Source organism: Trichophyton benhamiae (genome assembly GCF_000151125.1).
Source record: "Trichophyton benhamiae CBS 112371 chromosome Unknown contig00476.0, whole genome shotgun sequence".
In the NCBI taxonomy this organism is placed as follows: domain Eukaryota; kingdom Fungi; phylum Ascomycota; class Eurotiomycetes; order Onygenales; family Arthrodermataceae; genus Trichophyton; species Trichophyton benhamiae.
Genome location: NW_003315108.1, coordinates 27,429 through 44,215, shown reverse-complemented (window position 1 = coordinate 44,215; position 16,787 = coordinate 27,429). Strand labels below are relative to the sequence as shown.

At 49.4% G+C, this 16,787-nt stretch overlaps 5 protein-coding genes across 5 annotated transcripts; 2 read left to right on the top strand and 3 right to left on the bottom strand.

Annotated features, from left to right (window-relative positions):
- Positions 1 to 755: 755 nt before the first annotated feature.
- Positions 756 to 2,518, bottom strand: ARB_06643 (glycosyl transferase, putative; the record flags this gene model as incomplete). Its single annotated transcript, XM_003014840.1, has 3 exons — positions 756 to 1,877; positions 2,028 to 2,244; positions 2,268 to 2,518. 3 exons carry the CDS (start codon positions 2,516 to 2,518, stop codon positions 756 to 758), a joined length of 1,590 nt encoding a protein of 529 aa, XP_003014886.1.
- Positions 2,519 to 5,901: 3,383 nt separating this feature from the next.
- On the top strand, positions 5,902 to 7,536 carry ARB_06642 (uncharacterized protein; the record flags this gene model as incomplete). Its single annotated transcript, XM_003014839.1, has 1 exon — positions 5,902 to 7,536. One exon carries the CDS (start codon positions 5,902 to 5,904, stop codon positions 7,534 to 7,536), a length of 1,635 nt encoding a protein of 544 aa, XP_003014885.1.
- A 1,307-nt stretch (positions 7,537 to 8,843) lies between these two features.
- ARB_06641 (uncharacterized protein) lies at positions 8,844 to 12,190 on the top strand (the record flags this gene model as incomplete). Its single annotated transcript, XM_003014838.1, has 7 exons — positions 8,844 to 9,198; positions 9,327 to 9,404; positions 9,465 to 10,716; positions 10,850 to 10,921; positions 11,092 to 11,387; positions 11,452 to 11,918; positions 11,975 to 12,190. The coding sequence occupies 7 exons, from the start codon at positions 8,844 to 8,846 to the stop codon at positions 12,188 to 12,190; spliced, it is 2,736 nt and encodes a 911-aa protein (XP_003014884.1).
- A 504-nt stretch (positions 12,191 to 12,694) lies between these two features.
- ARB_06640 (uncharacterized protein) lies at positions 12,695 to 13,344 on the bottom strand (the record flags this gene model as incomplete). Its single annotated transcript, XM_003014837.1, has 3 exons — positions 12,695 to 12,951; positions 13,026 to 13,191; positions 13,282 to 13,344. The coding sequence occupies 3 exons, from the start codon at positions 13,342 to 13,344 to the stop codon at positions 12,695 to 12,697; spliced, it is 486 nt and encodes a 161-aa protein (XP_003014883.1).
- Positions 13,345 to 15,242: 1,898 nt separating this feature from the next.
- Positions 15,243 to 16,115, bottom strand: ARB_06639 (uncharacterized protein; the record flags this gene model as incomplete). Its single annotated transcript, XM_003014836.1, has 2 exons — positions 15,243 to 15,913; positions 15,986 to 16,115. The coding sequence occupies 2 exons, from the start codon at positions 16,113 to 16,115 to the stop codon at positions 15,243 to 15,245; spliced, it is 801 nt and encodes a 266-aa protein (XP_003014882.1).
- Between the last annotated feature and the right edge of the window lie 672 nt (positions 16,116 to 16,787).

Here is a 16,787-nt window from a genome sequence, read left to right as displayed (position 1 = left end):
GCTATCTTTCCTCCGGGTGACGGTTCACAACTGCCTTACCGCCTATATATTTACTTATCTACCATTCGCAGTTACATATTTATCCTACCATTTATTTACTTAAAAATACTACATATATATATCATATATATCTTGACTGAGTGCTTGGATATTGGAGTTAACAGAATAATATGCCTCGCATTTTGTTCTCTCTTAACGCCTAGTAAACTAGATAGTGTAGGCGGAGTCTAAACGGGTTGGAAAATCTATGTACTGTGGTAATGCCGCCCGAGTGCCGGTAAAAAAAAAAAAAGTAGATAAATATTGACAAAGAAGAGAAATGAGAAATGCAGGTCAACTAGGGAAAATAAACAAGAGTGCCTGCTCTGGTTGTAAGATGGGTGTGCCGCTTCTCGTTGTCGCCGAGAGTGGGAATATAGCGTGCGAGGACTGAGAGTAGAACGAAGGAAATGGTATCAAATGCAAGTAACGAGAGTGAGTCGAAAAAGAAACGGGCTGATGGGGTCTGGCGACCTCAGCGGGAATCACTAATCTTAGAAATAAAGGTCCCCCTCTTTAAAGGGATTTTGGCTGTAAGAGAAGGTCGTAAAGCGGTCGTTCAACGGCGGTATTAGAGACGAAAAAAAGAGAAGATATTGTCGGGTAGTAAAATAAAAATTACCAGTGTCCGATTCTTCTGTCTTCAGCGGACTTCCAGGTTCCTACATTATGGGTAACAGTTAGATAAGTCCGGCCGTCGGGTAGTGGTGAGATTTTTAATGTACGTATGTGGGCATACCTGAGAACTCATGCTGGACAAAAGCCATGTCGCTGTCTGCTTCTTCAGAACCCATCTGCTGGACACCGGGGCTAAAGCTCGTGATTGGTAGAACGACAACATCGCCTACTTGCTTCTGCTTCGTCATGCCAGTGAAATGGTGCGCAGAGATGTTTCGATGCTTGCCATCTTCGCTGGGGAAGGCGAGGGGATCGTTGAAATGTCTGAAGATAGCGTCCGTCCAGACCGCAGGGCCGGTGAATTCCACAATTGATTTGTCCATACCCTTCTTCGTGAGAATTCCTTCCTCCTTCATGCGCAGGGCATCCTCGGTGATGCTAGCAATGACGTCCCGCAGAACAGGATGGCCTGGCTTCGACTGGATAGTCCACTGACAGAACTGAATCCTGCGAGAGTACCACTTCGCCCAATCAGCACGGTCTGGGTCCGCCTCAATGCCCACGACCAATCCGAAAGTTGACCGGTCAAACGTTGGTGGTATCCAATCTGTTGCTGATCGAAGGGCGGTGGTGTCGATATCAGAATATATTCCTCCTCGAGCATGAAGGATCAAGTATCGGAAGAAGTCAGCCTTGAGAACCGGCAAGGGCATTGACTCGTATGCTTCGATAATCTCCGGGAAGGAACTGTAGAGGTATTTCAAGAAGTAGATCGCACTCTCATCGTCCACGACCTGGTGTACGAATCCAGGGTGCAGTTCGGTCCAGCTCGCTTCTAACGGCCGTAGCATAGGGTCGAACTCCCCGTCTGCAGGAGTATACTTCCATGTCTGCCAGATGTATCCAGGGAACTTGGCCTTTACGCCATAGGGGAAATGGTATTTAAGACGGCCGCGGAGTGTAGTTGGCTCCGGCTCCGGCTCTTTCTCTGGCTCGGGCTCGGACACCTGTTCAGGTTCCTGTTCAGATGGAGAATCGGCCTTGGACCCCAGCTTAGTAGTGAGTCGAGCGTTCTGTGGCTCTGATCGCTGGCGATGAGTCCCCTGTTCAGCCTTAGCCAGCGCGGGCTGGATGTGGGCTGTATGCAGCAGGAAGATGCCAGAAAGGATGAAGAAGGCAATGACCACGCATTTTCGAAAGGAAATCATGTTTGCTCCGGGCTATATTGAGCCGAGAACCTGCATTGACGCCCAAAGGAGCTGGATGTTGTTGGTTTGAAAGCTGTCCCGGAGCTGGTTTATAGTGTTGGTGAAAAAAAGGGCCCCTCTGCACTCTATATACGGTATTAGAAAAGAGACCTGCACAATTACAACAGCTAAAAAGAAGAAGAAGAAGAAGAAGGCAAACAAAAGAAAGAGAAGACGCAAAGGAATGACAGAATGAAAGAAAGGAAGGAATGGAAGGGAAAAGGCTGGAGGGTTGGGCTTGATGTATGCAGGCCGTGGCTGAGGATGAGAGGGAGCAGAGGGAGGAGGAGGATCAGGCGTGTGTTTTGGTGGTGGAAGAAAGGGAGATCTCCGGGTCACGCTTGACAAAGCAAGCTTGCTTACTTACCTACAGCAAGGCCGGCGACGTCAACTTCATCTCCTGCTATGGGGTCAAAGATGGAGAGCAACCACGCCACACGCGAGAGACAAGACCAACCTTCTGAACCTGAACCAGAGCAGCAGCCCGCAGAGTATATGTGCCCCGGGCTATTGCTGTGAAGCAGCGTAAGAAGGCCACTGCCGCCGTCTCTATCCTCGGGCGGCCCAGCTTCGTTGCGCACCCCTAGTCCCTCCAGGTTCAACAGACTCGCCATCCCAGGCGGAAGAAAACACCGGATTGACCATCGGACGGGCCTCTCATGTCGCATGTCCTCCACTGTTAATCACGGGCAGGCACAGAGTTCCCGTTACGCCTATCTTGCCGGCTCCATAATATGTGGTTCTGGACTGCGGGCTCGCACCTGGCTCCGTATGGCTCCGTGGCTAAAATTATTATTCATGTCATCCGCGACTCTGGCAAAGATTCGATCCAATCTTCTGCTCAAAGTTGCACAAGCTTTTCTGCCTGGTGCATCAACTGGGATGGGCGTTCCTAGAAGAAACACATGAGAACATCCAATGAGGCCCCCCAGGCCCGTATCCCCCCCGCCTTTGGCAGTGGATGCTGACCGTATGGGGTGTTCTGAAACGCGGATCAGCTCTTCTCAAAAGATGACGACGCAAAGAAGAGACGACGACGATGATGCTTTTTTCTTTTGACCTGAGGTCGAAGGTTGTCCTCGCGGCTGGCATCCCTGCGCGTGGCCCTGGCTAAAGTTCTCGAAGGGAAATATTAACGCCCCTATTAAGCCGGCTTGTCAGGGGTGGGGACGCTTGTGGAGGCAAAGGAGAATTTATTTGGTTCACCCTATTCCGCAGGAGGGACGTCCTTGTCTCTGCAGGCTCTGAGTCAAGGCTTGGGGGATCAATCCTTGATCTTGCGGAGGGCATTCTTGCAGAGGATTTTCACAGCAACGACAGGCTTCTTCACGAGGAGACGGCACAGAAAGGCTCAACATGCACTCGTATGGATAATGGGATAATCATTCCCAGATCAAGTCAATGGTGAATGACAAGCTTCGTCTCATCCGCCGCTTTCACGGTGTATTCTTTGTGACCCCTTGTGAGATAACGAAGATAGGCCAATAATAATGACAGGCGCATATAGCTGTCTCAATAATGCACTGTATACATGTCCCGCCCACGAAGCCAGCCTATTATTAAGACGAATATGATGTGAGGTGTACAGTTACCTCGGAACATAGGCTGTTTCGCATGCGTTGGAGATGTTGCCAGTTGCCAGCCCCGTCCCTTCACTAAACGAGATGGTCAAGTTTCAAGGCTGTGCACGACCGACCGTTCGGCCTTGGTGTTGCTCATTGCTTTTTCCTGCCGGAGTGACGTCCTCTGACCTGTTTGGCTGGTCATCTAGTTACTTGCTTAACCAACATGATCTGGGGGGTGTACTCTGTACTGCACCCATGATTGCTTCTCATGAGGTCCTCCTCCAGTCGATCTGCTACTACTTGTCCTCCCTGTAACCTGCCCACGGACATGGGCAGAAGTAGCACAGCTGCAACGGTGCCAACGTACGGAGTACTTAGTACTCCGTAGACGTAAGTATATTGTACCCAACAGAGGCGACGGAAGGCGGACTCCTTTGCCTCAGAGATAGGGATGTCTTCTTGGCTGCAAAGTTTCTCCGCTTTGAAGGAGAGAAGTTTCCATACAACTTCTTCTCGTATCTCATGGTTACAGACGCCGCCCTTCGATCGACAGCAGTGCCAACGTAAGTCCCAAGAAAGGCCCTGGCAAATAATGGTCGCGTCAACAGGGCAGTTACAAGGGTTCATTCCCGAAATAACTAAATCTGGACGATCGACGAGCAAAATACGAATATAGTTTAGTACGGCTATCCATTACGCCTTGCGTTCCTGGCTTCACTCGGGTCAAAGGACCGATCCTGGGCTATCACCGCTGAATTCCAGTACATACAATATACTTACGCTATTTTCTGGTGGAAGAATACTTAGTTCGACTGAAGAGAAAATTGAAATCCCGCCCGGTACGAGGAAGGGTGAATGAGGGGATGTCATACTGTGTATCTTCCACTTGCTGTCGTTAGCTCACGTCACATCCGTCGATTGCCATGAGAGTCAGAAACGTTGGGACACATAACGGATTATCCGTGACGGGAGCTCAAAGATGATAATAATATTATTTTTGAGCTTTCCCCGCTCTGACTGCGGTCATCTCCTGGATGTTTCTGCGGGGCTTGCTTCAGCAAGATGCACGCATTTTTTCTGAAGCCACATCCGGAGTAGTCGGATCATTATAGCTTCGGTGCAGTCAGTTATCATCAGGGAAACCTGGTTATTAGCACATTTCCCTCACTACATCAACCCCGGTCCCCTATATAAACCACTGGCAACTATTTTTGCCCGAACATGCTACAATGACGATATCGAATGCCCAACATACTCCGTCCAGATCATAATACCGGTGCAGGAATATGCAGCGGAAGACTGGGAAACATTGGGGTTTGCCAGGCTGCATAATTGAGTACCGTGCAATCATGCATAGCTCCGTTATTCTTAGTAATAATCCGGTATGTGCATCGTTGTCGATAAGATCTGTAAACAGCGGCTTCTGTGGCCCACCATCTCGATCGAGAGGCCAGGAAGCTTTTGCTTGATGGCCGATCAAAAATCAACTCCCCGGCAGCATCAACAGCAGTGACATCGATGCCCATGGGGTAACTGAAACGGATATCCATGGGGCAGTTTGAGCTATGAGGTTATCCATGGTGGGCATCTGGATGCTTATATCACTGTATGATCTGCCCTTTTGTCCGCACAGGCTTCCCCTTACCGTCAATCTTCTCACAACCATGACTATAGAGTGGTTTATGTAAACAGATGGGTATGCTGAGATGCACCTGATATAAATGGGGAGGTATTCCCAGAGGCATGGTCATGTTCATCAGATCAACTAGGATATTCACCAAATCTCAGCTGGGCCAATGGTCCAGGGTGTCCATAGTGACAGGTTGGAGTGAGATACCGTCGCAGGTATAGCTATTAACAGATAGCAAATATCGTGGGACACCTTCTGGTCAGTACATCTCACTTTCAATTGCTGACTCCAGTTAGTTGTCGTTGTCGTAGAAATTCGACATGCTCGTATAAAGCCCGCAGTTACGAAATGGCTGTATTAGCCATGAATCCCATGCTCACAATTCGCTGAAAATGAGTAAAGTACTATTGGCCAAATTATTATTTTTGACTACAATACGCTATTTCTATTGGTTAGAAAATGTATTTAAAAAAATATATGCTCATTTTCAGAACCAATTAGTTCCAGTCTCTATGATTGCCACAGAGTTGATTTCATTTATTATTGGCTAAATAAAATGGCGTGAACGAATAATATTACTTCAAAATACCAAACTATCCCTTAGATCCTTCTTCATTGGCCCAGAGATTTATCAAAGTTTCACCAATAGATAAGCGCCAAGATGACGCAAGAGCCGAGGTCCAAGATTTGTAAGCGCCCTCGGAGCCAGCTAGTTCGACGATGGAGCAAAGAAGGACGGACAAGAGAGACAAGCGAAGATGGACATTGAAACTCCTCGCTTTGTGCTGCAACCAGATTGAAGATGATGTTAGAGAAGATGGGTACCATTCAGCAAGCGGCCAGAAGTGCAGTGCAGGCATTTTCTGGAAGATGCCTTGCTCACAGCTGCCGGGATACTGCTTCCACAGTCGCATGCCGCCGCAGCATTGCCGTGCCGTTGATCCACCAGCGGGCAATCCATCACACCAGGCAGCCTCTCAGTGCTCAGGCTTCTGCCTCCCAGTCGAAGCCTCAGGGCGGAAACCAACATGATTCGTCTAACCCTGCCATGTCCTTCCCATGTCTAGATGCCCTAGAGGCCAAATCTGCTGCTCTGTCAAGGAGATCGTTAGCTTCTGGGCCAGAGCCCTCCTATACAGTTGGAAAGCATGAGCTTTTTACTTCCAAGGAAGATATCCTATTGGATTGGGGCGGAATGCTGCCTGAGTTTGACATTGCCTATGAAACATGGGGAACATTGAATACGGACAAGAGCAATGCTATACTCCTCCACACCGGCTTGTCAGCTTCAAGTCATGCGCATAGCACAAAGACAAACCCGCAGCCTGGGTGGTGGGAGAAATTCATCGGGCCCGGAGCTCCCTTGGATACGGACAAACATTTTATCATTTGCACGAATGTGATCGGGGGCTGTTATGGAAGCACAGGTCCGTCATCAATTGACCCATCGGACGGCAAACGGTACGCTACCAGGTTCCCTATCCTGACTCTGAACGACATGGTTCGAGCACAGTTTCGGTTGTTAGACCATCTGGGGATTTCGAAGCTCTATGCCTCTGTTGGTGCTAGTATGGGTGGAATGCAGAGCTTGGCCGCAGGGATACTATTTCCCGAGCGAGTGAACAAGATAGTCAGCATCAGCGGATGTGCAAGGAGCCATCCTTATAGCATTGCCATGCGTCACACTCAACGTCAGGTCCTCATGATGGATCCCAACTGGGCGAGGGGATTTTACTATGATTCAATACCTCCCCATTCGGGTATGAAGCTGGCTCGAGAGATTGCTACAGTCACCTACCGTAGTGGACCAGAGTGGGAGAAACGATTTGGCAGAAAGCGAGCAGATTCAAGCAAGAACCCGGCGTTGTGTCCTGATTTCTTAATTGAGACATACCTCGACCATGCGGGCGAGAAATTTTCGCTTGAGTACGATTCTAACAGTCTTCTATATATTTCCAAGGCCATGGACCTTTTCGACCTAGGGATATCACAACAACAAGCTACGCTTCAACGTCGACTGGAGAATGAGAAGAAGATTTCCTCACGCGGGAAGATGTCTGCTCAGGACAATGCGTCCTGTAGCCTAACTCTACCCTCAAAGCCGTACGAGGAACAGCCAGCGACAGGTGATAGTGCGCAGGGTTCGGGTAGCTCATCTTCAGCCGCGCAATCAGAATCCGTCTCTTCGGGTCCTCCCATGGATCTAGTTAACGGGCTCTCTTCACTAAAGAATCACCCTATACTTGTCATGGGTGTAGCGAGTGACATTCTTTTCCCTGCTTGGCAGCAGCGAGAAATCGCGGAGTCACTCCAGGCTGCTGGTAGTAAAGCTGTCAAGCATGTCGAGTTAAGTGAAGACGTATCTCACTTCGGACACGACACTTTCCTTTTGGATTTGAAGAATATTGGAGGCCCTGTGAAGGCGTTTCTTGCATGAAGTCCACGATTTTGGGTATACCGTATATGCAGCACTTTGGAGTTAAGGCGTCTTCATTCAATTTCAAGCACTGTAATTTAGAATATCACTATAGGCCATCTTTTTGCATATAACCAATCCGCTCAATTAACTAGATACCACCCTCCTGAAGCAAATTCCATCCGGGAGGATAGAAATGAAAAGCCTTGAGTGTCCTCAGATTAGCTCTCTTGCTGTTCTCATTGATTTCCATACAACTGTATTTAAATACAGCCTGATCAGAAGGGTCATCCTTCGATCAGGGTGCCTGTAGGATATCATGCAACTTTGGCTTTAGACACGTTGAATCATCACCGGACGGCTAATCATCTTTACCCTCCCTCTTCCACTGCCGCGTTTTTATTTCTATTGTGCAATGTTTATACACTGTCTAAGAAAATCGAGTAGGTAACCCCTGTGCTCATGAGTAGCATATTATTTACATATTGACGTCTTTGGTAAGTAGATAGCTATATCACAGTTAGCTGAGGCCACACTAGGAGAAGAGTAGGCAATGCATAGAAGAAGGTAACTGGGTATATCAGATTGAAAACTACTCTTTCACGGCATTGGTAATTGCTCGGACGCCGTTTTGCAACCTAACGAACAAAACATGCGGAGCAAAAGGGATTCATTATCCCTTACCTTAGACGGAAATGAAAATTCCTCATGTAGTTGGACTCGCAAATGCAAGAGAAAGGTGGTCAATACAAACAAACGTACCTTACAACCCTGACACATTTGACAGGTTGATCATTTGATCATGCTCGTTTTATATCTTCCTGTGAGGAGGGACCCGTAAATAACAAGCAACAGGGGATGCATGGACCTGCAGATTAAATATAATAAAACATCACGATAGCAGCTGAAATGGCTGTAAGAGAGTCTCTAAGATCTCTGTTCAAATGTCCACATGCGTGTCCTTCAAGGGTAGCATCTAACGCGGTTTAATCCCTCCCAGGCCTCAGAAGAGGTCATGCGAAGGTTAACTCAGCTATCAGATGTCCCAGGGGAGACTCGGTGTAGCTCTGTGAGATTTTATCATCATCGAGACTTGATATGAAGAAAGAGAAAAAGAAAGCGAAGCTCCCCTTTTTATAGCAAGGGGAAAAATACAGTCACGTGCCTAACTTCATGTACGATGACATCGACGGCCAGCGAAGCGCAGCGACAGCGAGGCGGCTGAAGGACAGCATCATCACTCATCTCGCATCGCCTATATAACGCCTACACGTATCACGACGAGTCTGCCATGTCGGTGATGGATATAAATCGCCCAGGTTGAAGCGATGGACTACCCACGATATCATAATTACAACCGGTCACAGGATTACGAATATTACGACGACAATCCATGGGCAGATAACGACGATAAGAGGAAGATTGACCGTCGCTACACACACGCAGAAGACAGTGAACCACCGAGGGCAGCCAGGCAGGGCGGAAGAAGGTCGGAAACTATGACTAGCTGGATACAACGTCAGGCAAACTCGCATGGCGTGCAGCTGGCGGGTGCGGCGGTGCTGTCTGGAGTTGCGGTAGCCGGTGCAATTCTTGGTTACCAGAGCGTGAAGCGCCAGGCAGCTGTCGAGGAGCTCAAGGCTTCGATACCGGCCTGGGATGAGAGTTCTGTTGAGAAGGTTGGTAATTCTTTGGGTGACTGGGCTGTTGATTGATGCGGTTATTTGGCGATTTGAGATAGCTATATACATACCCAATTTTTATTTCGGCAGCAAGCTAACAAATCGTGAAGCTTACAGAGTACGGTGTAGTGACACCACCGATAAGCGAGGAGGATCGAAGAAGTGCTTTGCTGGCTAAGAGAGCTCAGCAGGGAGACTACGATGATGGTATGTTTATGTATTTTGTTTCTGCATGTCTATGATTGAGCTAACTGTGTGGCTGTTTAGATCTCATCCTCGAACAGCTTGCTCGAAACCGTGTATTTCTCAACGACGAAGGCCTAGAAAAGCTCCGATCTTCCTTTATAATAGTTGTTGGCTGTGGAGGAGTAGGCTCTCATGCGGCTGCGGCCCTTGCTCGATCGGGAGTAGGAAGAATTCGGCTCATAGACTTCGACCAAGTTACGCTCTCATCACTAAATCGACATGCACTTGCAACATTGGCCGACGTAGGAACACCGAAAGTCCACTGTATCGAGAAAAGATTGCAGCAAGTTACCCCCTGGGTGCGATTTGATTGCCGAAATCAGCTATATAGCGAGGCAGCTGCGGACCAACTGCTCAACCCGTGGTCTATGGCGAATGATACGGTTACCCGCAAACCGGATTATGTCCTTGACTGCATTGACAATATATCATCCAAGGTCTCGCTGCTTCACTACTGCCACTCGCGTGGTATCAAGGTGATTTCATCTATGGGTGCAGGCTGTAAATCGGATCCTACCCGGGTTGCTATAGGGGACATCTCACTCAGTCTAGAAGACCCTCTATCAAGGAGCACAAGACGCCGTCTGAAGATGCTCGGTGTTTCAAGCGGCATACCCGTCGTTTTCTCACTTGAGAAGCCAGGCCCAGGAAAAGCCGAGCTCCTACCCCTAGCCGAAGAGGAGATCAGCAAGGGCGATGTCTCTGACCTGGGTGTGCTGCCGGATTTTAGAGTCCGTATACTTCCAGTTCTAGGCACCATGCCCGCTGTCTTTGGCTATACTATTGCAAACCACGTCATATGCGAGGTATCCGGGTACCCCAACGAATACAACCCGGCTGGTAAAAGCAGAGATAAATTCTACGACAGCATCTTGGGGGCTCTGCAGGGAACGGAAGCTCGTCTTGCAAAGACTATCGAAGGGCAAGATCCGGTTGGATTGAGAATACCGATCAGCAAGGAGGATGTTGGATACCTTATTGAAGAGGTATGGAGAAGCAAGAGCGTGGTCAGCGGTCTTACAACTCGGCTTGTGCTGATACGATGGGAACGACCTGTTCATGGTTTCGGGGCTGACCCGGAGTTGCTGAAGCAGGGCCAAAAAGGGGTACGATTACAGCTCAGCGAGCTAGTGTGCATGACCAAGGAGGAGGCGCTGCACCATGAGACGGAAGTTCTCAAGGGAGGCAAGAAACACTCAGAGGTCTACGATGATACGATTATACAAAAAGTTAGAGAGCGTATGGAGGAGGAGCGGTTTTTCCAGCGATATAGGTGATTATCTTATTATTATTTTTGACATGGAGCTCTATTTGTACATGGCGTATTTTGGCCCTTAGAATGATCAACGAGACCATATCATCTACCAAATATATCCATCCTTGTTCAAACCATTGCCATTCACTAGATCACTGCGCAAATCAACCGGAAGGCATGAAGCAGACAGAGTTTGCATCAACCAAGGTTCCATGACCGGCAAGTATAGAGCTTACTGCACCTCCATCTTCTGTTCCCAGACAAATATCCAGCTAGAAGCCGTCGTATACGCCTCGATAATTGCAGGATAGATGCATAAATGCCCTCTATACGCACAGGCAGACGCTGCAGCGCCGTCGCCAACACCATAAGCTTCACGTCACTACGTCATAGGCGATACCTGCTCGTCCTGCTCGTCCTCATATGTCTGTCCTTCGCAGCCTGGAGGAGCCTAGGATACTCCACTGTGGAAACAGTAAAAGACAAGGAGCTAGACAGGGCCTTGGATGAAGGCAACAGAGACCGCATCGGTGGATGGTTCGGGTCGAACGCACTGCCAGGTTTTAGTGATATGGCTCACATACAGACCTTGGATGCACGGCTGTTACCGGGCGAGAAGAAGGCGTGGTTCCGCCGTTCAAAACGAAGGCTTATAATTGTTGGCGATGTTCATGGATGCAAGGATGAGTGTAAGTATTATATTATATTATGCGGTCCGGTTCATTTTGGGTGTTCAGAGCTGATGCTTCGTAGTAGAGAAACTGCTTGCACGGGTATCGTTTAACCGTGAGAAAGGAGACCACTTGATTTTCACCGGAGACTTGATATCCAAGGGCCCCGAGAGCGTTGAAGTAGTGCGTCTTGCACGGAAGTACAGCGCTTCCTGCGTTCGAGGGAACCATGAAGATAAGGTCCTGTTAACCCGGCGTGAAATCTCAGGTTCATCACGGAGTACTGGATCTAGTGCCAAACGAGAGACAAAGGCCCATGTCCTTGCGCGGCAACTCTCAGACGATGATGCAACTTGGCTTGAATCATGTCCTGTGATCCTCAAGGTGGGATATATCAGGGGCATGGGGGATGTGGTCGTTGTTCATGGAGGGTTGGTACCGGGCGTGCCGCTTGAACGTCAGGATCCGTCGTCTGTAATGACCATGAGGACTCTTGATGTGGATAGCCATACACCCAGCTCGTTGAAAGAGGGTACAGGCTGGTCCAAGGTGAGTTACCTGTATGAGACGTATGCCAGGTTCAGATTCTAATAGGGGTCCGTTAGGTGTTTGACGAGTACCAGCATCGGATGGTGAAGGAGAAGAATGAACGGCCTACTACGGTGATATATGGCCACGATGCGAAACAGCTTCCGGTGATACGGTTGTATACAAAAGGACTAGACACTTCATGCGTCCGTGGAGGGAAACTTACTGCCCTGATCATTGGTGATGGCGGGAGACAGCGTCTGAAACAAGTGAAGTGCAAGGGCTATGTATGAGAGTACTTAAAGTGGCAGTAAAAAGTGTAAAACGAATTATTCTTAAAAAGAAGGATGATTATCTTTCATTGCAGCATTATCTTCATTAAGCTAGGTGTTAAAAGAGTAGTAAGGAAAGTATCATGGGCTCGCAATAAATCATCACTCGGGTATATCAGGGCTATAAAACCAAACCGGAGGAACGTGAGGGTATCGAGGAGATGATTAGATATTAGGGACGTAAGAGAACCGTCAGTGGGTCATGATCATAACATGACATAAGGTAGCGTGACAGCCGTATATCTTCATTGCAGATGGCATTGAACAGCTCCGTGGAAAGGGAGGGTTGCTGCCTTGAAGACGCTTAGACAGCATGGCGACGGTACCACTTGCGGCCACTAGATGTAAGTTAGTCAATCTGTTCATGATGGACAGGCATACATAGATGAATACTGACCTGACGCCATCTCCAGCAACGGCTTCATTGCGCTTGCGGAAAGTGAACCAGACGCCCTGTAACGCCTGTTAGCAACGAGAAGTTCCTCGGTGAGAAAGAGAGAGAGAGAGAGAGAGAGAGCGGGAGAGAATGCATACAATGAGGGCAGAGACAATCCAGAAGCAGGCGGAGAGGAAGCTGAATGCCTCTGCGGCTCTCCATCGGCCACAGGGGTCACCGTTGGTGAAACCGGTCCACTGGAAGGCAGTGCCGCAGTTTCGAGTACCGAGAGAGTTAACCTGCACGGCGAACGAGGCAAACCAGGCCAGCGAGAGAATAACGTCCACTGGTGATACGTTAGTACGTTATACATTGATGATAGAGCCACATATGACTGGGCAGACGGGGGGCCAAACGTACTGGGCCATGTCTTGAAGGAAAAGGAGCTCGGGAAGAGCCAGAGCAGGCCTAGCAGGATGGAAACGCCAGCAATGACCTCGGTGTAGATCCAGCGGCTCTGGGGGAAATCGCCGTTGTTGTTGCGGCTGAAGGAGCGCAGGTAGGAGCCGATAATGCCTGCAACGACCTGTCAAATGCATTGAGTCAGCCCGTCTGAAGGATCAATATGGTCGAGACGTGAGTGCCCCGAGCTAGGGCAGGGATAGACAGCACTTACAGCGCCGAAGAGGATCTCTCCGATCCTGAAGATGGGCGAGACGATACGGGAGAAGACGGGCATCTTGACGGGCCTTTTTCTTTCTTGCTTTCTTTCTTTCTTTCTTGAGCACTGCCGGTTCAACAATGGACGGGTGTCTGGAGGTATCGAGATCGAAAAGGTCAGTCAGTCAGGCAGCTGGGGGGACGTTGGTGCCCGGGATGCCAGGCCGACTTTATAGGCCTCCCGACGGGCGGCCAGGAAAAAGCAATCAAGCAGCAGAGCTTGCACCGATGACGCAAATCACGGCCAGGATGCCGCTGCCATTGGCCACTGGCTGCTCTGATCAGCGAGCTAGCGAGCTAGCGATCGCGGTGTTGGCTGCAGAACGAGCTTGCTGGCGGTGCTGCGCGGTGGAGAGAGTCCAGGGTGGCTTGGTCGGTGGAGGGCGTTGGACCAGTGCTCGCTGGCCAGGGAGCGCCACTCGCCGATGGCACGCATTATTAGTTATTAGCACGGGCAGGGGCGGGCAATATCAGGCCTGATATACCCCGTATCGAGGGCAGCAAAGAGTCAGGCTCTTTCATTTTCCCTGCGGCTGCTTGATAACTACTGTGCTCCGTACTAACTGCTGAGAGAGCTTAGGGGAAGCTTGTACCTCGCGCCGTGAACCCAGAGACTATTGCCTGGCGGTACCTATGACACACATGCCGGGAACTGCCAACGTCTGGCACGGGTTATTCATCATGAACCAGAGATTGGGATTGGGATGGGAGATTTAACATTATATTCCAGACGGCTAGGTTAGCTACGGGGGGCGTCTGTGCCGGGATACGTCCTGACGCCGGTGGAGGCGGCTTTTGGGTCAGGTCCTCTCTCTGGCCGTGGGTATTCTGAGCACCCTCCTGGGCCCAGAAAGTTGCCTGCTATTAGCTATTATTGCTATCCGCGATCCTGTTTCCCTCGATGCTGATTGTCCCGGTGGCCAGATCGACAGCTTACTTACGACTTACCCCCATGTTGATCCTGGATCCTGCCCAGGGATGTACATACTCCGTGCATGACTGCAGGTACCACACCGTCATTGTTGATTTATTATTATTGATGCCTGCCAACACAGCTCTACGGAGTCCTTTTCAGCTCACGACGGGAAAGAGAAAGGCCTCCGTTTATGCGTAATTGCACATTGAAATCTCTGAATGACCACCAGCTCAGCCCCCCTTGCTCTGGGAATGAAAGCCTGGAAAGATTCGCCTCACTGATATCAGCAGTGATGCAAGCACCGGTCAGCCACTCTTCTCGACGAATTATACACATGAATTATCTCCATTCTTTAAGACTAGGGAGTGTACGATGTAGTCGCTGGCTCGTGGCTTGGTCAAGGCATTGAAGCTGGCATTGATGCGCATTTCTACATCCTACCAAATTCGCAGAAGTCATCACAGAGCTCTCTAACCAATAATAATACCCAAATAAGCTATCCTCGTTTATATTATTGCACTTCGCACACACGCCGGAAAAATGGAAGACAAACAAAATTTTTCATGCTCCAGAGTCTGGTTCTGCTAATTCCGCTGCGGCTTTCACTACAGTAACGGTATTCGACAATTAACTGTTTGTTTACCCGACCTTCCTTGGATCCGGTGCAAGGATCGGCATGGCAGAGAGGAATAACGGCTGTGCTCCGGCCCTCTGGAAGGTCCGTATAAGTTCCATCTTCCTACCTGCAAGCAGATTCTGCACAGAGCGCGCTGTGGATGTTTTCTTTTTGCCTGTGATCAGCTCACGCGGATAATAAACTCAGTACCCTGGCATCCCCATGACGTCACAGGGTCCCTGCATATTTGAGCTGCAACGGTGATATTATTTATTATTCTTATTACAAGCACAAAACGACATCCATCTATAATGTAGGCGCGAAGTATTAATACAAACTGAAAAAGGAGGAAGAAGATGCAACAAACAAATGGCAGAGAAGATGATTACACCAGGAACCACTCAAACAGGGTCCGGAACAGGTGCTTTGCGCCCTGGTTGATGGTATCCCCGTGGCATGGAATCGCACGATCAAATTCCCATCCATCGATCTTCTGAATTGACTGTTTGAACGCCTCGCGACCCCCGGCTGGCATCAGATACCATATAAGCCTCCGCTGTGCCATGGCGCTGCCCTTCGCCGACATGAGCGAGAGATACAGCTTGTTGGCGAGCCCGCTTAATGGTCCCTCGGGTGCCTTGCGGTACTGTTCGTATCCGGGCGGATTGAAGAAGAGGTCTGCTTGAATCAGCGTCGCCGTGGGTTTGTGCAGCAGTACGATCTCCCGGTTGATGTGGGCGTGAACGTACTCAACGTCGAAATCGGCTGCAAACTCATCCGAGATGTGAAGCGTCTCCTTGTTCTGGGCGGTGTAAATATATTCGAACTTCGGACCAGAGGTTGTTGGATTCTTTTGCCGTTTCTCCCATAGACCTTCCGGTGCGATGATGACGGCGTCAGGGTACGCCTTTGTCCAGTCTGCCAGGAACAGATGGTGCTCCATGTCTGGTGCGATGAGATACTTGACTGTTCCATTGAGGCTGGTGACTGCTTCGCTAACAGACGGTGTAAGTGCGACGGGGGAGAACACCGCGATAGCACCGGTTTGTAGACGAACTGTTGGAGTACGTTAGTATATGGCAACGGTTATGCATTGCATCTAATTCGGTTCGACCTCGATCAACTAACCTATCGTTGCACGTCCCCCAAATTTGAAAAGCCCGACACGAGCAAAGGGCAAACTGCATGTAATAATGTCATCGCATACCTTCCGTATAACCACCACACTCTCTGGGTCGGACGGGGCGAGTTTCGGCATTTTCGCGGGAGAACTGCAGTAGGACGTAGATCTGATCTGCAATGGCGAACCTGCAGCTGTGTTGTTTCTTCTACTTCGTATTTCCACCTTCGTAGCAGTGCAAGCGTATCTGACGCTGGATCTTGCGAGCGTTCTTATATCCTGTCTTTGCCGGAGCTGTATCGCACTCTTTGCACCGTTGGTCACGGAAGTATACTGTCCTGGGCGGCGGATGACTGGGACGCAGCTGAGTGTGCGATAACTCATGTGAGCTTTGCAGCACAGCACATACACAATGAAACGGTCAGGTCATCTCCCATGCATTGGTCAGTCGAGTATTCACTGACTGCTGATGATTTGGTTTCATTTGCTCGGTTGGTGTGGGCGTCCATGCCGGCTATGTGGAACAAGGAAGCCGATAGTTATAAAAATAATGGGGACTTTTCGGCAGAGTGGTATGACGTACCAGCCACGGAGACCCCGGTGCCTAGACTGTTCAGGTTCCAGTGTCCGGACTAATCTCTATTGTACAGTATCCTCTATTAATATCAACATGCTCCGTATAGCTGATGGCAAGATCCAAAATTGTTGAAGGGGCCTCATCTAAGTATACTTAGTTAAAACCGCTTAATGCATTACAAAATCGAAACATCTTTCGCACAGCAAAATCAGTTCTAGAAGAAGGATAGGGAG